The sequence below is a fragment of the Chaetodon auriga genome, chromosome 18 (assembly GCF_051107435.1).
Source record: "Chaetodon auriga isolate fChaAug3 chromosome 18, fChaAug3.hap1, whole genome shotgun sequence".
NCBI classification, from domain to species: Eukaryota; Metazoa; Chordata; class Actinopteri; order Chaetodontiformes; family Chaetodontidae; genus Chaetodon; species Chaetodon auriga.
In genome coordinates, this window is record NC_135091.1 from 22,635,680 (window position 1) to 22,658,811 (window position 23,132).

At 41.4% G+C, this 23,132-nt stretch overlaps 1 protein-coding gene across 1 annotated transcript; it reads right to left on the reverse strand.

Annotated features, from left to right (window-relative positions):
• Positions 1–798: 798 nt before the first annotated feature.
• On the reverse strand, positions 799–22,915 carry serinc1 (serine incorporator 1). Its single transcript, XM_076757143.1, has 10 exons — positions 22,780–22,915; positions 21,556–21,717; positions 12,572–12,765; positions 9,281–9,360; positions 8,548–8,685; positions 7,905–8,074; positions 7,381–7,471; positions 6,088–6,229; positions 5,684–5,908; positions 799–1,924 (listed from the first exon to the last, which is right to left on the reverse strand). Exons 1-10 carry the CDS (start codon positions 22,816–22,818, stop codon positions 1,786–1,788), a joined length of 1,380 nt encoding a protein of 459 aa, XP_076613258.1. The 5' UTR covers positions 22,819–22,915; the 3' UTR covers positions 799–1,785.
• Positions 22,916–23,132: the final 217 nt, after the last annotated feature.

The window sequence follows — 23,132 nt, forward strand, 5'->3', positions numbered from 1 at the left end:
CATCAGGAGACTTCAGATGTCTTAGGCAGAAGTATTTATTGCAGGCTTGATGCATCAAGGAGAAGTTGATGAGCAACACAATGTCTACAAGTGAACCAAGGTAGTGCCACACCAAATTCTGAAGATGTCCTTTCTAATGGGGTGTATTAATACCCCCAATGTCACATGTTTTTTCTTTCTACTCCTTGAACTATTCCCTATTATGGATATTCTATACCCACCTTCTACATTTATGATACTCTATTGGATAGCCAAAACCAAACAATAGCTCCTACCATACCTATGTATGCCCTGATATCCAAGCCTTTAACTGAGATCACTTTTGACCTAATTCCTTTAAAATGAGACCTCAAGCATTCCTCCTCCAATTGGTCTGGCATCTGTCTGTACAGTTTACCTATAAGACCTTGGCTACCTCTGTAGTCCTATCTGGACTATCTGCTGTCTGCTAGAATGGCCTCAAAATATTATGTTAATGTGTCTCTGTCTGAGGTCTCTGTGTTATCCAACCGTGAGACCTTTGGGCGCCTAACTGTACAGAAGGCCTGTGATAGAAAATTCCCTCACACACATAATTGGTTAAATAAGTCACTTGATGAAATGACCTGCTAATAACTATGACATACTACTACCTAGTTGCTGTTCGTTACAGGAAGCAGAGATGGTTTTTCAGTCCCATAACTACCTGGTTTGTCCATACAACTGCTACTCGTTCTGATAACACATACTGCTGTGAAACTATAGGCCTCACAGTTACAGTACATGCCCCAGAAACACAGAGGCAAGAAACAAATCAAGTTGACTTTTTTTGTCAGTTTTATTAAATGAGTTACAAGATACTTTTACGTGTCAAGAGAAAAAAATATACTAGAATAAAAGCACAAATGTATATCCACAAATAAATGTAAAACCACAACATGTCTGCAAGTTTGTGAGAAAACTACGTGCTAATGCTAAACACTACCAAATAAGTTATCTTTTTCAAGCAATCAATTAAAATTTTACATTTTAAGTCAAGATTCATTGCAAATCAGAAGCAACAAAAACAATGATGCCTTTGTTGTGTAGGTGCACACGAGTGCAAGCTGCAGATTAAACACACAGCTGGTAGAGCTTTAACACAAAATAGCAGGTAACTATAACACACGCACAATGCTACACAGCGCTACTCATGCTTGGTGATGGTTCTAGTTAGTGAAAAACAAAGAGTCGCTCTCCTGCTCTCATGTTTCAGGGCCACAGCTGGAGTCCTGCTCATACACAACTCAAATCCACCTGACTACAGCAAAATCAAGGCAGTTTCTCCCTTAATTTACATGTAAAAGCATTTCCATATGTAATAATAAAGTCAGAGTTCAACTGTTGCTGCACACAGGGGGCAAAGATCAACGCCACCATTATCCTCATAAAACCTTAACATACACCTACTGTTAATGCCACATCAAGTTTTAAAGGAAAAGCATGCAGCTCTGTCTTTCTAGAGATAAAATCATCCACTAGGAATACACAGGATATTTACAATGGCAACAGCATGGGTAACACTACAATAGGCTGCTGAGGATTCACAATGGCATTACACCAGAAGAGACTGGGCTGCAGTCAGAGATTGGAAAGGACAAATTTTAACAGCCTTGCTGGTTCTCTATTCATAACCTCTGCCGTGAAGAAGCTGCAATGGACTATACAGACAAACCACAGCAACCAAACAAACTTTTACTGACTTTGCTGAAACAAAACATGGGAGAGGCAGAGGATTAATGATTGTGGGCTGTAGGACCAAGTGTTTCAGTCAAAGTCTCTGTTGACCAGGACCAGCGGAGCCACCAGTGTCCACACGTACAGGGCGATGCAGATCCAGCTGGAAGAGATCTTCACCCACACCGATGGCCACTTGCTGGTCATGGCCTGGTAGTTGGAGTCAGGGCTGCAGAGAGAACAGACAACAGTTAGCTGATAGATTTACATTTGTTTGCTTCCAGAAATTTAACCAGTAACCAGTTATTTCGATAAGGGGGTTTCATTTATTGTAAAAGGTGTTTAAACTACAGGACAGCAGCAAAGCCACTGGAGTGGACTCAACTGTCACACATTTTTCATAATTGTTCAGAGGTGGCTTATCAGCAATAACAGGAACATCGCTTTTGAATAGTTCTTGTACTGATATTTCATTTTTTTTGTCAGGTTAAGTCCTTTTTCAATGCTATGATCAGCACACATAAAATTCATTCATCTGTTGGAGTGGAGGCAGAAATATGGACAAATACAACCAAAACTATCTAGAAGGATAGATACCATGCAAGGGAAAAAAGAAAATACATTTTTGTTTTTCTTGCTTTCTGTAATTTGGGTGAAGTGACCCTTGAATTTTACCATGGCTGTTCTGGCAATCTCAGGAGAGACCTTAACTGTCCGTGACTAACACATTCAAGGGCCAATGACAGAAACCATAGTGAGTTTCAACCCAGGGGAAAGAAAAATAAAGCACGAGATACCACTTCATAAACATAGTCGCTTAGAAGAAAATTTGATGGTTAATGTGGAGAATGTTATCCCTCTGTGCCATAAAGCGCTTGCGCGCACACACACACGTACACAGACAGTCAGACAGACAGTCAGACAGTCAGTCAGACAGTCAGACAGAGAGAGAGAGAGAGAGAGAGAGAGAGAGAGAGAGAGAGAGAGAGAGAGAGAGAGACACACACACACACACACGCACGCACGCACGCACGCACTCTTAGATCATCCTGTTGCCCCAAATACTCAGACCGGAATGTTTGCTGTGATGCTAATGATATGGATGTGTTACATGTGTGTGCATAACAAGATGTTTGTGACTTCACCATTTACTCAAAATTGTTCAAATGACATGATAAATCCTGCATTTTCACCGAAAGACAATGTCCCCAGACCTCCTTAAAAAAAATCTCTCAGTTACAAGCTATTTACAGCATGTTCTTGATAATTTGTTCCCTCCTGTAAAATCAGCAAATGTAATAAGTTACATTAAGTACTTTCTATCTTTCTGAAAAAGACATTACGTTTTCTTTCACATCTTGTGGATGGCCAGTGCATGTGTGTGGCTTACCTGTGGAACACATGGCAGCAGGATACACTATGGGAAGAAGGCAAGCCGGTGGAGGCAGTGTGATGCTTTGGGCAATGTTCTGCTGGGAAACCTTGGGTCCGACTACCCATGTGGATGTTACTTTGACACATACCACCAACCTAAGCGTTGTTGCAGACCATGTACACCCTTTCATGGAAACAGTATTTCCTGATGGCTATTGCCTCTTCCAGCAGGATAACGCGCCATGCCACAAAGTAAAAATGGTTCAGGAATGGTTTGAGGAGCACAGCAACGAATTTGAGGTGTTGACTTGGCCTTCACATTCCCCAGATCTCAGTCCAATCGAGCATCTGTGGGATGTGCTGGACAAACAAGTCCAATCCATGGAGGCCCCACCTCACAACTTACAGGACTTTGATGATCTGCTGCTAACATCATGGTGCCAGATACAGCACACCTTCAGGGCTCTAGTGGAGTCCATGCCTCGATGGGTAAGGGCTGTTTTGGCAGCAAAATGGGACCAACACAATATTAGGAAGGTGGTCATAATGTTACGCCTGATGGGTGTATATAAATGATAAGCCTTGGTAAATGCACATATAGTGTGCTGCACAGAAAATTACAAGGCACACACTTATCATACAGTTATTTCTTGCATTAAATCCTTCTTTTCAAACTTACATCTATTTTTTATCCACTGCTGTGTATAACACATCCATAGGAACTTTTTGAGGCAAAGAAAAGAAACAAATAAAAGTATTAGTGTTTTACAAAAATATTAATATAATAATTGTATAATTTATTGTGATATCAAGGGAGGCATTAGGTACACCTTGCTAGTACAGAGTTGGACCCCTCTTGCCTTCAGAACTGCCTTTATTCTTCGTGGCATACGTTCAACAAGGTGCTGGAAAGATTCCTCGGTGACTGTGGTCCATATTAACATGATAACATCACGCAGTTGCTGCAGGTTTGTCGGCTGCACATCCATGATGCGAATCTCCCGTTCCACCACATCCCAAAGGTGCTCTATTGGACTGAGATCTGGTGACTGTGGAGGCCATTGGAGTAAAGTGAACTCATTGTCATGTTCAAGAAACCTGTTCAAGGCAAGGCAATTCAATTTGAGCTTTGTAACATGGTGCATTATCCTGCTGGAAGTAGCCATCAGAAGATGGCTATGCTGTGGTCATAAAGGGATGGACATGGTCAGCAACAATACTCGGTAGGCTGCGCGACTAAGAGGCCCAAAGTGTGCCAAGAAAATATCCCCCACACCATTACACCACCGCCACCAGCCTGCACCGTTGATACAAGGCAGGATGGGTCCATGCATTTACGTTGTTTACACCAAATTCTGAACCTACCATCTGAATGTCGCAACTGAAATCGAGAGTCATCAGACCAGGCACCGTTTTTCCAATCCTCTATTTTCCAATTTTGTGAGCTTGTGTGAATTGTAGCCTCAGTTTCCTGTTCTTAACTGACAGGAGTGGCACCCTGTGTGGTCTTCTGCAGCTGTAGCCCATCTGCTTCAAGGTTCGACGTATTGTGCGTTCAGAGATGGTATTCTGCATTACTGTTGTAACTATCGTCTCAAATGAGACTCGTCTCTCCTCTGACCTCTGACATCAACAAGGCATTTCCGTCCACACAACTGCCATTCACGGGATATTTTCTCTTTTTCAGACCATTCTCTGTAAACCCTAGAGATGGTTGTGTGAAAATCCCAGTAGATCAGCAGTGTCTGAAATACTCAGATGAGCCCGTCTGGTACCAACAACCACATTCAAAGTCACTTAAATCCTCTTTCTTACCCATTCTGATGCTCGGTTTTAAACTTCAGCAAGTTGTCTTGACCACGTCTACATGCATAAATGCATTGAGCTGCTGCCATGATTGGCTGATTAGCTATTAGTGTTAACAAGCAATTGAACAGGTGTACCTTATAAAGTGGCCAGTGAGTATGCGTGTGTGTGTGTGTGCGTGTGTGTATGTATGTGTGTGTATTTAAATTCTGTTCTTGTTAATGAAACCTCAATATGTTTTTCTATTTCACGTAGAAAACATCAATTTAATTTCTTGTACGTATGGCAGTGGCTTTCAAATCTTGAGTAAGATGTCACCTAAGGGCACATAAGTTTGAACAGCTGAAAAAAAAAATTCCTCCAGGTACAGAAAGTGATGTTTTACCTTACCAATCTCTGCCAAGAGTGATTTGTGCAAGGGTTTTGGACCCTGTTAATCCATGTGTGCAGTTCTAGATTCTATTAATAATTTTTCTCTTCTAAAAGTGTCTGTGCCGCAAAAACTGTAAGACCAAAAATCACCAAAAATTGGCAGGTGGGTTGCAGATTCTACCCACAATTCATGCACATATAGTGATACTCATTGACCTGAAGGTGATATTGTAATAATCAAGTTTACGCTTCTGCAATTGTCCCAAAAATGACTTGGCCTAGAGTCCCAATTCTTTCATCATTTTAATCTCACAAGTCATCTGGTCTTCTACTCCAAAATGTATTGTGTAATGGTTATCCTTTAACTGGATCACTTCTTACTGAGTGGCAGTACTGTGATCTAACCACAGCAGCTGCTCTGCAGTGTGAAGCCCACCTGTACCAGTTGGTGAGTGTCATCATGATGTACAGCGATGCCAAGAACAGCATAAAGTGGAAGAAAGAGTAGGAGTAGGTGACACCATCCTTCTCGTTGTCCACAGCTCTGTTGAGACCACTGCCTTCCTCATAGCTGTCAGTCTGAGGCCCATCCTCAATTAGAGCTGACTCATCACTGGTCAGAGTCAGCTTGTTCACCTGGGCATTGGATGAATTACGAATACTAACAGACATACATGGGAAAAGAGAGAACAGACCTGCCTTATCAAACAACAACATGAGACAAGTCATTTTAAACACAAGCTAACTATCAGCCTGCACATTGGTCTTCAAACTGTTTACTAATCTGTGACTTTCTTCACAATTTGGGAACTGCACAGACATTTAAAAGGACTTCCTCACCTGGAGTAGAGGACACACATGAGGAAAAGGATCAACCCTACAATCCCCTGGGCATCCCACCACTGAACCACGTGGTCCTGACCTGCAGGGCTAGTGCTGTTCAATCCAATAATACCCAGAAGGCTTGGGTTACATTTCCTGTCTGTAAGATATAAGAAAAGCATCAAATTTAGTACTGGTTTTCATGAAATATCATTAATGGGTCTCTAGGCTGTGTGTACTGTATCCAACAAAACAGGTTTTAGTAATCATTTCTCAGAGGTCAGAGAAAAATAGGTGGTTATGAGCATCATTGATCTAGACTGCATCTCATACCTCATCTCATAATGACAGATGGCTACAAACAGGGTGAAAACAAGGTGTCCTGTATTGTAATTGCATATATTATGTCATGCTGTATCATCAGGGGAGGTTGCTGTGTTGGCACTACATTTCACAAACTTCCAATTTTGTTACAACTTGGTCATATTTTCATAGGTTTGGCCATTGGTTCTGCTTGTCATGATGACTGTGTACATGCACCTAAGTAACCAGCTTATTATCAGCTTTTTACAGCAATATGGCTACTAATGTTCTATATACAAAAAAATCCAGTGTCTGTTACCAAAGTACGGAGAAGAGAAACCTGATATCTCCAGCTTAAGTTTTCCTGGAAAAGGACCATTTCTTGATTATGTATACAGATAACCATGTTTCTAATCATTTTTTTTGTGCAGGACAAAGACTACTGTCAGTATTGCTGTGGCAGCAAAGAAGTGGAAATGTATCTTTGATCTGGGTCACATAGTACACATAGAACTAGAATTACTGCCTCATGGTTGTATGTCTACAGTCAACAGTCAAGTTGCATTTACATCCACATCTGTCCAGACTACGTAGTGAAGAATATTAATGAATTTGAAAAAACGCATAAAGTGTATTTTTTGGGGAAATGGAAGTCATCACAATACTGACTTGTATGATTCCAGAGAAAAATTTCAAGCAAGAAACATGTTGTGTTCACTCAGAGACTATTCTATGCAGAGGAGTACAGAGGACTGATAAGGCAGCTTTGTCACATTGCATGCTTCAAATATGGGTGTTTCTACAAAGAAGCTACAAATTCTATAACATGGATGCTTTAACAGCATCAACCCAGCAGCACATAAGATCTAAACAATCACCACAGTTTCAAAGTGGGCACGCAGAATAGTATCTCCAATTCAGTATCCGACCAAATGTGAAAAAAACAAGAGTTCACAGTGCAAACTGATCAAGGTGAATGCAATACAGTTTACTGATTAATAATTTTACCAGGCTCATTGGTCATGGCAGACCAGGTCAGGTACATGGTGTACAGGGTAACCAGTGAGGACTGCAGCAGGCCAGACCTGGGCTGGGACTCCTTCACACAGAAAAAAGCGGCCATCAGTAGGAAAATAAATTAAAGAATAAACCTAACACACAAAAGCATTAAGCTTCCCCATAGCTTCTTTATTACCCATGCCTTTTCCCGGAACTCTTCCATCATCAATAATGATCCCATATTTGTCCCTTACACATCTCATCTCAATCATGTGATTCATTCAACATGCTGCTATCACCAGACGTGTTGCGTTCAGTGTTGCTACACATTATTTCTGAATTATCTTGTTGTGCCATCTCATTTTGAATCACATGTAGCATTCTACAGAATCAGGCTTTACAGCTAAAAAATTATGCATATACTGAAAATCCTCTGAAGAAGCAGAAGAAATCTGGCAAGAGAACCCCTCACTTATGTCCCTGTCTCACACATCTCTGCTCAAACAGGAACATTAAATAGAACTGGTGTGAACCTGGATCTGAGGCAGGATGGACATGATGGAGGCAGCGATGCAGAGGAACATGTTGATGCTGATGAAGACCTTGTTTTCAGTGCAACCATCAGAGTGGGTGTAGTAGACGTAAAACATGACCAGAGACACCAGAGACAACAAGTAGTTCACTGTGGTGACCGACAGCAGAGCTGTGAACACACAACACAACTTCATTAAATACTGTATATGCCTGTCAAAATAACAGGATAGGTTTGACGGCTTACTGATGGAACTTTTTACTAAAAATTCAACACTATTAAACAGGTTTGCTTGTGGGAGGCCCTTTATCTGAAAGCTATCAGACATTCTGATTGGGTGTTTTATTAGTATACAAGAGTATACAGTATTATAATTACTGTCTTTCATTTCATTATCATGGGTTTTAATGAATAAATAAATAATAAATATATGTCTTGAAGACATACTAAACACTTGATTTTCTTCTTAAGACTCATTTTCACAGTGGAAATGGCTTTTAAGATGATTCTATGTCAAGCCCTTTGTTGTCTCTTTAATAGCTGTCACTGAAACATATTAGGTATTGTTTCTATCCATTACTGTCACATAAAACACCTCTTTTAAGTTTGTTATTAATCAAGTTTTCATGAAACTGTCACCATACCTGCATACCAGCAGCGAGAATTGCCTTCTTCCATCTTCTCCACCCAGGATTCATTCCAGGAATGGGCAAAGTCAATGAGTAAAACCAGCTGGATGAGGATGAAGCAGAAGGCACCAGCCATGCCAACATAGAACCATACTGAGGAACACACAGAGATGTTACTTTACTTCACTGTCATTATTTCTGCAAGTTTTTTATACAGCCATTTATGACATTTAAGGACTTTCTTACTGCCTACCTAACTTGAATTAAAGACAAAGACACAAATACATCCTGTTCTGTGACAGCCAGCTAAAGCTTTACTTTTGGTTGCCACAACAGAAATACAAAGACATATCAAAAATCTTGAAATGTGGTGATTTATGGATTAAGAGTAACGCAAGGACAAAATGCTTCTGTAAAGTTCTCCTCGATGTGAAACAAATAAAACCCTTTAAGAACCCACTGGATTTTGTAAAAATGCAATGTCACAAATCTCCTTTTCTTTGTCCACAACATTTCTGAGACACATAGTTATGGATGGCAGTGGACTGACAGCGTATGTACATTCTATATATCTTGTTTTCTTCAAAATGCCCATGTGGCGCATAATAGAATCTGTGATGATGTCATGCAGGGTAATTCCTCTAAGACCTCCAAAGTCTTGATCTACTGTCAAGGAGGCACAAACACATGCCAGCTATGTTGCATTTTATTTGAGAGGAAAAAGACAGGAATGGACAAGGATAGTTACCAGTAGTGAAAGGACCTTCTGATATGAAAAATGATCCAATAGTCATGGCAGCAGCTGCAGCAAACTTAAAGAACCAAAACCTGCAATAGAGACAAAAAACACTACATATTTCCCCAACAATCACTTCCAACAGTTCTTACATCTTCCTCTTACAAGAACTGCAGGATTAAATTCTTATACGCCTTAGTGCAGTTTTGGATTTTAATTTATTTTTTATTTAATAAATATACTACAGTAAAATCTATTTTTGTAAAATTTAAGTTTAATATTCAAAGTGCAATTTTAAGATAATTGCTGTCAAGTATTTTTAAGTGTGTTTAAGTATATAGTATGCAATTAGTATAATAATGCACTAAAACGTATAGAGATTAAAAGTATATTAATTGTATGCTGTCATGACATACTCAAAAGCATATTTTTACTCACTCTGTATATATATCTGCATATATCTATTTGCCATTCAGTGTAGCACATACACATGCATGAAAGTGTTTACATACAAGGCCTACCTCATAAATAAACTTATTTCACACCTCTGTCAGAACAACAGACAATGCTAGTAAGTGTCACATTTTTATAGCTTGTTTAATTATCTAAAAATCAAACATCCAGAATGCTGGATGCTGTCAATGACAGGAAAAATATGAACTGACCAATATTTTCCAAGGATCAAACAATAAGAGGTGTCAAATATTTCAAGGACAGGCATTAATGTGCATTGAATGTGTAACATACCTGAGGACATGTATGTTCAGTGCATCCTGTTCATCCTTAGTTTTAAAGTGCACTTAAAGTGTTAAGTGCACTTAAAGTGCAAATGCTGAAGAAGTATGTAAACATATACTAGTTGCCTAATTTATGATCATTAAGTTATACTTTAACTGTACTAGAAATGCTCAATCAATTAATATATATACTAATGTAGGTGTATTTGTAAATCCTAATTTATAGTACATTTTTAGTTTTCAAGTATACTTTCAGGGGTGGCTGTGGCTCAGGAGGTAGAGCGGTCATCCAGCCATCAGAAGGTCGATGTTCAATCCCTGTAGCCAACATGTCAAAGTATCCTTGGGGAAGATACTGAATCCCATATCGCTCCCGATGCTGTGCCATTAGCGTGTAAGTGTGCGTGTGAATGGTTTCTGCTCGTAATGAGCAGGTGGCAGGTGTATTCATATAGCGTTTTTCTACTCTGATGACTTTTACAACATATGTCTGTATTCACTTTATCACACACATTCATACAATGGCTAAGCCACCAGCTCATTACAAGCTTTAAAGCATTCACACACACTCACACACGATGACACAGCATCGGGGGCAATTTGGGGTTCAGTATCTGGCCAAAAGACACTTCGACATGTAGACTGCTGAGGCCAGGGATCAAACCACCAATCTTCTGATAAGTGGACGATCACTCTACTTCCACCCCTTACATTACATTATAAATGTTTTTCAGTTGTTCTTTAAATTGAAGAGTAGCATGAGTGAATATAAAATAATTAGTATATTTGCAATATACTAAGTGTACTTAAAATATTCCCATTTTAGCACAGTCAAGTATACTTAATGCAACTTAAGCTGGACTTTTGTACAACTTAAATACTATTTAAGTGTAATAACTACAAAATTAGTTGTTCCAAAGAAGCATACTTCAAGTACACTGACATTTAAAAGTCTGCATACAAGTACACTTTATTGTGCTCAGTATCCTAATATTAAGTACATTTTAATGTGTTTTTTGTTTCACTGCAGGGGTACTTTAAAACATGCTGTCTTGGGCTTCAGGCAACCGTGATGGGCACCTTTCAGGATTTTTTTTCACATTTTATAGATTAACAATTGAGTATTTTAAAGAATACTTGACAGATTGATCAGTGGTTAAAATAATGATTAGTTACCCTACATTTTTACATAACTACTGTTTCAAAGTGGAGGTGATGATCGGCTCTCTCTGTGTCCTCTGGGTGGAGGTAGAAAAGGCCCTAAACCAGAGCTGGGCATTTTACGGCCCATGAGCCACATCTTAGGGTATTCCTGTCTGGCCTGCATGAGGTCAATCATAAATTAAAACATAAACGAAAAGGTATTTATGCTGTGCACACAATACAACTGTGCTGCTTTTATTTTGAAAAGCGTAACCTTTTTTTTAATATACGTAAGGACGCATATGCGTGGGTGAACAGCTACAAGTGATGCTGGCCAGCTAGCCCACAAAATGTCAGCTCATGCCAAAAAAAGAAAATTTGATACCGAATGCCACGTTTTCAACAAGTCATGGACTGCTAAATATTTATTTACACAAGTCAAAGGTAAAGCCTTGTGCTAAGTTTGTGGTACACAGGTCGCAGTGTTCAAGGATTACAATTTGAATCGCCACTACGTGACCAAGCATGAGGAGAAATTCAAGAACTTGTCTGATCAAGAGTGCGCAAGGGAATCAGAGGCTTTGCTAGCTAAGCTGCAACATCAACATGGACTTTTTACTAAACTTTGCACATCCAGATGTGCAGCTGTCAAGACAAGTTATGTCATATCCCACAAAATCACTAGAAAAAGTAAATTGTTTTCTGATGGAGAGTTTATTAAGGAGTGTTTCTTGGACTCTGCAGCACTAAAATGCCTGGGAAAAAAAGAGCATTTGAGAACGTGCCCCTCTCCCGACGTCCTGTAGCAAGGAAGGTTGAGGACATCGCAGGAAATCTGGTCAACTTTGACTGTTTTTCCCTGGCTTTGGATGAGAGCTGATGTAATGACTGTTTTTGTTTTTACTGTTCATTATTTCTATAGGAGTATTTTCCTATTTGACCTAAACCACAATTTCATATATTTATAGAAATATTTACAGAATATCCTTATTCTTGTGATTACCAGTAATAGCTAATAAAATATATAATTTACTGCTTTTTACAATGGGAGAAAATTAATATTGAGCAGAATTAAGCTCAAGTTATTGTTGGTTCGGCCCTCCTCATGTGGTTTCTCATGTGGCCCCTTGTGAAAATTAATTGCCTACCCCTGCCCTAAACAATGGTAAGCCACTGAGCACAGTAGGTGCACACTCAGGCGCACAGTCGCTCATATAACAGCAGGTAAACTTTGCTTACTTTACTTACTAAAATATGATAAATGCTGGTATTGTTTGTCATGTGGATTTGCATTAAGGGTTAACACAAAATAGTGGACGCATCATCAGTTTCTATAAAGCAGGTGACAAGTCGACAAAGTTTCAGCCAAGCTTGAGTTTATGTCCCAGCTGAAAGAGGAGGTTGTGGATGGATTCTGACTTACCCATTGTGCAGTGCAGCCCTGGGGTCCTGGCTGCTCCTGACTTTGATCATGAGCAGAGAGAAGAGCAGGAAGAACATGGCCATGCCAAAGCAAATGCGATACACAGCCTTGTAGCCAACCAGCACATCACAGTTCACATGACCCTCCACACCAGGAACAGATGAACCCATCCCTCCTTCACAGAAACCTGGAATCTACAACACCACACAAAACAAAAGCCATGGTGCTCCAGCAAGAAAACTTCTTTTTTTTTTTTTAAAATTACCTTTAAATATCTGGCATGCAGCAAGATAGAATAGAGTGTTTTACACATACTAAGAAAGCTGCTGTGCAGAATCACTTTTGGGAAGTGTTCTTAAGGCCTTCCAGATCAGTCAGAGAAACTAATTTTTATCAAGGAAACTAGTGATATACTTTACTACAACCCAAAGTGAGACTCACTGTGTCAGTGATGAGTCTGGAATGCTTCAATCTACTTAATATCTAAAAATTACTGATACACAAACATAAATTTTAAGTGTAAAAGGTTTACATGTGAAACATCTGCACCACATCATTATTTTTATGCATAATACCACCTCTACGATAAGATCACATTGCCACTTGAGGCCAGAGGACCCCTACAACAGGCATTCTGTGTCAGGGTCTGGGGTTTTTTGTTGTGTTTGTTTTGTTTTTTTCTTGTGGTGTTCTTGCAGCTCGTGTGGCAGAAGGCGAGGCAGGCCAATTTTCCACCTACTCTGGTCTTCAGTGGAGGCACACCTGTTTCTCATCATCAGTAATCAACCTCTCCATAAAATCCTGGTCATCCCTCCACCTCGTCGCCAGATAATTCTGCTCGGATGTGTCTCGCCGTGCTTCTTGGTCTCTGTCGCCTGTGCGTAAGCTGCCACCCTCTTTGTTCTTCGCCACCCTCCCCCTGGACCGCCGACTCCCATCTCCTCCGCCGAGGGTTAAGAAGAGCTGGATCTTTTGTTACTCCTAAGCCAGCTGAATTTTCTGTTTGTTCATTAAAGTATCTCGAACTGTTTGCTTGTGTCTGGCTCAGCTACTGTTGGCCCAAATTACCACTCGTAACAGGATTATCTGGCCAAAAGATGGACCCAATGGACTTGGATAGGATTAAACACTTTCCACTCAAGGTGCTTTAGTGGGGCAACATGAGCCAACTCTACGTCAGCTTATGGAAACACTGCAGCGACTTACTGCCAGTGTTTTTCAGCTCGGCGGTCGGATGGACCAAGTAGCTACTCAACTCGCTCACCTCCTAACCCTACTCTTCGCCACCGCCTGCAGTCGCCGCCACCCTCACCTGCACCATCCAGGAAGGTTACCACCGGACGTGATAGGGAACCTTCTCTGGCTCCAGCCTCTGTTGAGGAGCCCATGCTACTGGGGTGTTCCAGGCTCACCTCGGCGGAGAGGCAGCACCGGCTTCGTCTGGGACATCGCCTGGCAGCCTGCCTCACTCTGCCAAAAGTGTAGGCTCACCAACTGATCGGGGGGTATTGGTGAGCCGTTCTCCCTTGACTTCAACCCCCGCAAAATGTCTTCAGCTGAGAGGTATGCTGCACTGGTCACACATTTCACTCCCCATACACGTCTGTGGATTCCGGAGCAGATGATAGTTTCATTGACAATGACCTAGCCGAGCAAATCAACATTCCTCTGGTTAGTTTGTCTGAGCCTAAGGAGGTTTTGTCCCTGAACGGCCGCTTTATTGCCTCAGTAACCCACTGTACTGCTCCCATTTCCCTCATGCTTTCTGGTAACCAGACTAGTGAACTATCTGTCATTTCCTCACCCACTCATCCAGTGGTTTTAGGTATTCCCTGGTTAGAGCACCATAACCCCATTACTGATTGGTCCACTCCTTCCATTACCTCCTGGAGCAGTTCTTGTCACCAGAACTGTCTCAAGTCTGCCATCCCTATGGCTGTTTCTTTTTCACAATCACCTCCCAAAGACATTGACCTCTCAGCTGTCCCCAGTGCCTATCATGACCTTGAGCAGGTTTTCAGTAAGGATAGAGCCCTGCTCCCTGATGCCCCATTACCTACTAGGAAGGTGTACAACTTCTTCTTCTTCGTCTTCTTTTTTCTTTGTCGAAAAGAAAGATAAGACTCCTCGACCCTGCATCGACTTCAGAGGTTTGAATGACATTACTATTAAGAATAAATATCCTCTACCTCTAATTGACTCTGCTTTCGCCCCCCTCCACGACGCAGTGGTTTTCACCAGGTTGGACCTCCAGAACACCTACCACCTGGTTCGGATGCAAGAGGGGGACGAATCTGGTCCACTTCGAATACCAGGTTATGCCTTTTTGGCCTCACGCTCCAGCAGTCTTTCAGGCAGTCATTAATGACGTCCTTAGGGACACGTTTAACAGATTTGTGTTTGTTTATTTAGATGACATTTTGATTTTCTCTAAGGACATCAATGAGCATACTGTGCATGTCAGAATTGTGTTACAGAGGCTGTTGGAGAACAAATTTTTTGTGAAAGCCGAGAAATGTGAGTTTAATGTGTCTTCTGTTGCCTTTTTTGGTTATATTGTGGAGAAAGGTCAGCTCAAGCCAGATCCGGCCAAGACTAAGGTCGTGTTGTACTGGTCCACACCTCACAACCTCAAGCAGCTCCAAAGGTTCCTGGGGTTCGCCAGTTTTTACAGGAGGTTCATTCAGAACCACAGTAGGTTGGCGAACCCCTTAACTCAACTAACTTCAGTGAAACTTTCTTTTGCGTGGTCGCCTACAACCGCCTTTAGTCAATTAAAGACTATGTTTTCCAGTGCATCTAGTACACCCTGACCCTCAACTGCAGTTGGTTGTTGAGGTGGACGCCTCGGATTCAGGGGTCAGGGCCATCTTCTCTCAACACTCTCCGGTGGACCAAAAGCTCCATCCCTGCGCCTTTTTCTCCCGGCGCCTCACCCCTGCTGAGAGAAATTACGACGTGGGGAACAGGGAACTCCTCGCAGTCGTGCTCGGTCTCCAGGAGTGGAGACACTGGCTTGAAGGTGCAGTACATCCATTTATTGTTTGGACGGACCATAAAAACCTCTCTTGTCTCCGTTCTGCACGCACGCTTAATTCTCGCCAGGCTTAGTGGGCTTTGTTTCTTGGAAGGTTCAACTTCACCCTCACCTACCTACCCTGTGGAGACCATCTTGCCATCCTCCTCTGTGGTCAGAGTGGACAGGTGGGGGATTGAACAGGTGGTCCAGGAGGCCCAGCGAGATCATCCTGCGGCAGAGGATTGCCCTGAGGGCCGTCTCTTCGCTCCTTTCCCAGCGAGGTCCCCAGTGCTCCAGTGGGGGCAGTCCTTCAAGTTGCTCTGCCATCCTGGCACTCTCCGAACACTCTCCTTGCTGCAGCAGCACTTTTGGTGGCCATCCATGGCTACTGAATCCAGAGAGTTCGTCTCCACCTGTCCCATTTGTGCCCGCAATAAATCCTCTCATCGAGCTCTAGCCAACCTCCTCCATCCCTTGCCCATACCTCATCACCCCGGTCTCATGTTGCAGAGGATTTTGTCACCGGCCCCCCGCCGTCTGCAGGTAACACAGTAATCTTCACCATGGTAGATCGATTTTCCAAAGCAGTTCATTTCATCCCCCTGGTAAAACTTCCCTCAGCTTTGGAGACTGCCAATTTCCTTGTGCAGCATGTCTTCCGTCTCCATGGTATTCTCCAAGACATTGTTTCAGACCTGAGGGCAGAGGACCCCTACAACAGGCATTCTGTGTCAGGGTCTGGGGTTTTTTGTTGTCTTTGTTTTGTGTTTTTCTTGTGGTGTTCTTGCAGCTCGTGTGGCAGAAGGCGGGGCAGGCCAATTTTCCACCTGCTCTGGTCTTCAGTGGAGGCACACCTGGTTCTCATCATCAGTAATCAACCTCTCCATAAAATCCTGGTCATCCCTCCACCTCGTCGCCAGATAATTCTGGTCTGCTTCAGACCAGGGGACCCAGTTCACCTCCCAGGTGTGGAGGGCGTTTGGTAAGGCACTGGGGGCCTCGGCCAGCCTGTCTTCTGGTTATCATCCTCAGACTGACGGCCCGTCGGAGCATGCCAATCAGGACTTGGGAGTCCTCCCTGCAGTGCGTGGCAGCTCATCTCCGCGCCTCCTGGTCCACTCACCGGCCCTGGATTGAGTACGCTCACAACTCCCTGGTCAGCTCTACCACAGGTATATCACCATTCATGGTTGCTAACGGTTTCCAGCCTCCACTATTTACCTGCCAGGAAAGGGATGTAGCTGTACCTTCTGTGCAAGCCCATCTTTGGCGCACGAAAAAGAAGAAGAAGAGGCCTGTGCCGCCCTCACCAGGACTGGCACTCACAACCAGCAGATCACCAACTGTCGCCGGATCCCTGCTGAGGGAGGGGGGGGCTGTGTCCAGCTCCGCTACTGTTGGTCCAAATTACCACTCGTAACATTCTGATTGTGGTGGCATTATCACTGAAGTCTTAAGAGTGACAATTACTGCTGCAATGGAATTCTATTATCAACATTGCGCCAGACAAAACTTTGAGAGCCCCTGTGGGCAAATCGGATTGAAACAAGACATAGTATAAGACACTGTAAATAACAACAAATAATAAATACAATGAATAGAAACAGGAATAAATGTCTCCTTTATCAGGAACTCCAAGAAAGAATGTAGATGAATGGCTCTTGAATGTGCAACGCAATGTTAAGAAGTTCTAAAATACACTATATTGTATGGAAGCTCATATGGACTATTTCAAAAAGACATGGTAAACTTGAAAATGAAAATGTAATTCCACAACAGTATTATAATTATCCACATGTGTCATGACTGCTGGGGAGGATAGGGAGAACTAAACAATTTCCCCTGGGGAAATTCTGAAAGGGCAACAGGGGCTACTGCTAGTGTGTGTACATAATGATGAGATTCTTCACACATTTCAAACAATTAGTACTAGTAACACGTACTGAGGCTCAGAGGTTGCCACAGCAACTTGAGTTGGTTGCCATTGATGACCCACCCCCAGGCTGAGGCAGACAGAAACGTGGAGAAAAAGAGCCATTTTCTGCCTCTGCACTGCTCTCATATTTGGGCTCATGCTGACAAAACGGTAGCTCCTATCAGGAAAAAAACACAGACCGTCATCCCTGTATGGACTTCCTGAACGATTTGGTGTGATTTCGGTGTTTCTACAGAAAATATTTTATTGACACTCACAAGTTAAAAACAGGGGTCCGTTCTGCTTCTCTCTGAAAAACTTTGTATTGGAGTCAATGAGGAGAAGAGACAGACGTGGCCGCACTTAGAGGCTGCTAATTCAAATTCTGTAAGTCTCTTGGTTTTTTTGAGCACATTGTGAGAGACGGAACAAATTTGTCTACAAATGTGGAAAAAATCATGCGTGTAGAGTGTAAATTGTGGCTGGGAGGAGTGTGGAAAGAGAAAAAATCTGGCATTTTTTTAGGCTCTCTCCCACTGACTGATGAGGCGAACATTCCGTGCAATACACACCCATTATGATCTCAAAATTTCTCCAAAAACGATCATGGTCATTGAACAGTGATTGATCAAAAACTATATGACCTATCAAAACGTAGAATAATGCACCAATACACAAGATTTGTGTCTACAGTTTGAAGTTTAAATGGAGTCTCTAGATGAAAGTATGCCGGAGCAGTAGGGAGTACAAAAAGTCCAATGATTTGTTAGTTTTTTGACCTCCTCCCATTTATTCCTTATGGAAAATTTTCACAATTTTTTGCGACTTACGTTGTGAAAAACTGATATTTTGTAAAGAAAAGTAATAGCACACCGATCCCAATCAAGATGCACGTTTTGATATATAATTTGCCTGGGTTCTCTCAAAGCTGTAGGACTAGCAGCGAGGGCGGGGCTTCACCTTGTGGCCCTAATAACTGGATTTTTCTACTGCAGCAGCACTGCAAATCATGCCCTCAACAGAAGCATAAATTTCTGGAGCTACCAGCCCATAGGTTAAGACAGATACAGCTACAAGATGGAATAGCACACAGTGTTAATTTTGTCAATGAAAATTCCGACAATAAGTATTAATTAACGTCACTTTATTGTATGACCAGAGCCGTCGCATGGAATGTGCAAACAATGCTTTTTTTTTATTTTAATAAATACATCAGTTATATATGATTTTGTCTGTCTCTGTCAAGGTTACATTAAAAACAAATAAATAAATAAAAAACAAATCCAACAAATTAAGCAGGTTTTTCATTTGCGTTATGTCATTAGGCCTCACTGAAGAAGGAAGAGGGGGAAACCTAACAGGTCGGCTGCAAGAGAATGTGATCGATTTCGCAATCACAAATCGGGTTCTGAGAAAAGGAAAAAACTTAAAAAGAAGGAAGAATTTCATGTCACTGCAGCGATTGCTGGATAAATTTATCAGCTCTTCCAGAGCTGCGGTGGCTGAGCAGATACCCAAAGCAAGCAGGTCTATGCTAATGTGGTGGCAACAACTAGCATCACCCACATTGACACTGTTGCAGAGCCTAGCGGGCTTCAGCAGCAGGACGGGAACGTGGGCACTGAGGAACGTGAGGAACTGATAGCAGGGCCTGCTATAAGTTCAAAAGGACATTACATCCAAACTGGATTATAAAGATCTTATTGCTGAGTTTGTGGCCAAGAAGACAAGGTAAGTGACTCTGGCATGATCAGTTTCTGCACAATTTATGCATGGTGAGTCCATCTCATTTGTTAGAGTTACAGTGCAGTAAATATGTTGTGTATAGTTGTAATGAAAATGAACGTATATTATGAATGAAACGTGTCCTAACCTACTTCTTTAAAATGTCAAGATGCGAAAAAATAAAGTGACTGAGCTGACTTGATGTAAAGCCACTCATGACTGTTATTCATGCGCAATTGCGCATCCATGTCAAAGAGCAGGGTATGTGTATGGCCTGTGTATGGCTAAATTGTAACAACAACATAAATGAAAAAAATATTGGTAACAAAAATTACAGCGAAATCTCTGTTCATCATGCCCTGACAAGAGAAGACGAGACGAAATCCCTATTCATTATGCCCTGACGACCTAAGACGAGACAATAAAGTTGTCTTGTGTTCAGGCAGACAACCTGGTTGTTGTTTTCATTTTTAACCAATCACTTCTGCAAGTGCAAGTCAAATTCTCTCACTGCCCCATCTCATTGGATGTTTTCCCCCCTGCTTGGTGCATGCCAGGTGCATGTCCGGTGATAACAACAAGGCAAGCTAATGTTCACGTCGTCTAAGCTAGCTATTTTAAAGTCGAAAGAAACGATTTTTGCTGCTGCTGCTGGCCACTCAAAGATGAGTGCCTCATCTTCACCAGCATGTCAGGTGGGAAGGAAGAGGAGAGACGGTGCCCTCAGTCAATGAGTAGGAATATAAGTAGGACCAAATAATTTCACAGTATTTGTATTTCTCCAGGTTGTATGCAAATGAAGAGGGCAGTGTGCCATGTCTACGTCTGCTTCATTTTTACTCTACATCCAGTCACAGTGCCATGTATGCCAAAAATAAGTAGGATGACCTGATCCATTACAGTATTGTGAAACTGTCTGAGAAAAGTATGACTAAAACATTTGACTAAAATTAAACTGGATTTCAAGGACTAAATCTTGACGTAAACAAAATAAAAGACTAAAATGTGACTAAAACTAAATAATATTTTTAGTAAGGGACTAAGACTAAAACTAAATTTAAAATGATTTTCAGTAAGGGACTAAGACTAAAACTAATTTTAATATTTATTTAAAATTCTTGTCAAAATTAACGCTGATAGCGCATTTGAGATGATAGAAAGATTCCTCGGCATTCATTTGCATCTTAACTTGGCAGAACAACTGAATTTAGGAGCCGTGTGTACATTTCCTCTTGCAGTTATGGTAAGTGTTTTCCCAAATCCACTAAATTTGGACTAAAAGAAAATAAATTTTACTCTGGGTTGACATTGAGTAGTAAACATTTATATTTGATTCAGTGTGATTTTTTGTCTTTGAGATGTATAAAAGTGTCTACTGCAGCCAATGGGAAAAGTAACTCAAAACCACAACCTAGAACCACATCTGTGAATGTACTGAAATGAGAATTGATTTTGAATCAAGAAACTAATTTATTTTAAATTGTGAATCTTTTTTAATCACGAATCAATTTTGAATCGAATTGTGACCCAAAGAATCAGAATCACTGGTGGTTACACAACACTGATCCAGTGATGTGCAGCCATGACGCGCAAGCTCAATAGTGGATGAATCTATAAATTTATCCATGGTAAATCTTGCGAGCATTGGCAAAAATTTGCCATTGTTTTTTTCATTCTCTCACCAAAACAGCATGGTGACATGTAAATGTAAATGCGATAGACTGGGGGCACTGTTTCGGTTATTACATTTGAATATTATCCAATTTAGAGCAGACTAAGTCTTTGAAAATGAAATGTCAAACAGCTTCTCAATTTTCCTTCATGGCCATAAATGCCCCATACAAGTAAGTGAAAATGAAAATGCAAATTCGATTATTATATTTTCATATAATTTTTTATTCAGCTAAGAGACATTATTGTGGAAAATTGCAATACTATTATGAAATTACATTTTCATTTTCAAGTTTACATTATCATCTTAGTATAGTCCTCTATGGGCTTCCATAATGTCTGTCTTTAGTTAAGGTATAAGTGAGTACATTTATGTGTTATGTGGCCTGTTTTGCACATTTTGTACATACCCCAGAATCATATTTCAGTTCATATTTCGTCATTGCAAGGTTTTTGCTTCTCAGATGAAGATACATGAGCAGAGGTTCATAAATGAAGATGTGTAATGAAAAAATTATTCTCATAACCATTTTATACAACTTGCCAAAAATAAACCCCCCTTTAGAATAAAATAATTCCAAACCACCACATTAGTAGTGTAATAATTCAATTGACTCACAATTTGATAGATGTTCTTTGAAGGACCCTACATACCTTCTTAAGCTGCCCCTCCATGCCAGGCATCAACATAATACAGGCAATACCAACTCCCAGCAGTAGAAAGAAGGCATAGATGAGGCGAGTCACTGTGGAGTTATTTCCACTAGGGCAGCATCGACACAGCAGACAGGGGGCGCTGCCACACAGGCATGGGATCTGCATACACAAACCAGTATTAGTATGAATTACCTATTTCTAGATACATACATACATACACACATAGATAAATAGTACATAAATAATCTAACAGTCCATCAAGAAGTTACTGTGTGTGTGTGTGTGTGTGTGTGTGCGTGTGTGTGTACACACAAACGAAAAGTTAATTTCTATGGACACATATACATATATATGTGTCCATAGAAATTAACTTTTTCACCTACTTGTATGCACATACATAAGAGTTGTGTATTTTCATCTATCTTTGTTCAGCTTTGTTGTCCTTGTTTGTAGCTGTATGTCTATTTCTATTTCCCCGTAAAATTGTTCTTGGAACTATGTGTAAGCTGACACCGGAGTCATTTTCCTTGTTTGTGTATACATACGTCTCCAATAAAGAGGATTCTGACTCAGATTATGATTATTTGAGATGCTCGTTAAGCAGGCTTGTGTATGTTGACGCTCCCTCCGTGTAGATGTGCTGCTGTCTGCCCTCACATGTCGCAATAGGAACACCCTGCTGACTGCAGCTGATATGTGTCTGTTTAGATGTCTGCCGTGTCAACAGCTGACGTTATACCCGGGTTGCTTTGTTGACATCATCCTCATTGCAAATTCCTGAGTGTTTTCAATGTTCACAAACATCGAACCACCAAACACCTTCAAAATGCTGGACCACTGATGCAGATTTTGCTGGACTACGTCATCAACAACAGGACCGAAGCCGAAGGGAGGCTCTGGCGTTTTCAGTTATTAAGGTTAGCTGGTTTCCAAACAAAAGCAGATGTCGTGTAGTCCTACAGTTTGGTTTGGCCATTACCTAAGACAATTATCTATCCACACAAGTAGCCTTTGTGTTAAGATAATAGATGAACAGTAACTGAATGCTAACTAGCTATATTGTGTTTATGTGCACAATATGCGCCACAGTTAATCACCCCGACGGCCTACCGCTTTGTATTATTGCGCAGTCATGACAGCATTTGCAAAGTCCAGGCAGCTAATAACAACACAGACACATGGACTGCTTTCACTGACGACATAAAGTCGAGTGGTACTTACCCAGCTCGCCATGGAGCACAATCCCAGAACGGCCCCCATGATGGTTGATGTTTGTTCTTGTGTGGTGTAACAACAGACTAGATAGCTGATGGTTTCCCAGAAGATGGATGATACACTGGCTTCTTCCTCTGCTGCAATGTCCGGTAGTTTAGATGCAGATAATCGTTTTGCTGCCCTCCATAGGACAACTGCGGTACACTCCTCTCAGTCTCAGAAAGATTCTGCCATAACTGCAGACTATATCCTCATAAGATCCAGCCTATTCATTTGTGTCCTCTGTAGTGGACATTTGGTTTTGGCCTATATCTTTTGACGCATTTGAGCTACTCTACTAAGTTCAGTAAAGCACGTCC

Bases quoted from the DNA above. Each gene is read 5' to 3' on its own strand.
- serinc1 (XM_076757143.1), bottom strand. From the start codon at position 22,818: ATGGGGGCCGTTCTGGGATTGTGCTCCATGGCGAGCTGG. The intron at 9,361-12,571 runs GTAAGTCAGAAT...TCTCTATTGCAG, and splicing joins AGGGCTGCACTGCACAATGG to GTTTTGGTTCTTTAAGTTTG. The intron at 1,925-5,683 runs GTGGGCTTCACA...TTCTCTCTGCAG, and splicing joins ACACTCACCAACTGGTACAG to CCCTGACTCCAACTACCAGG.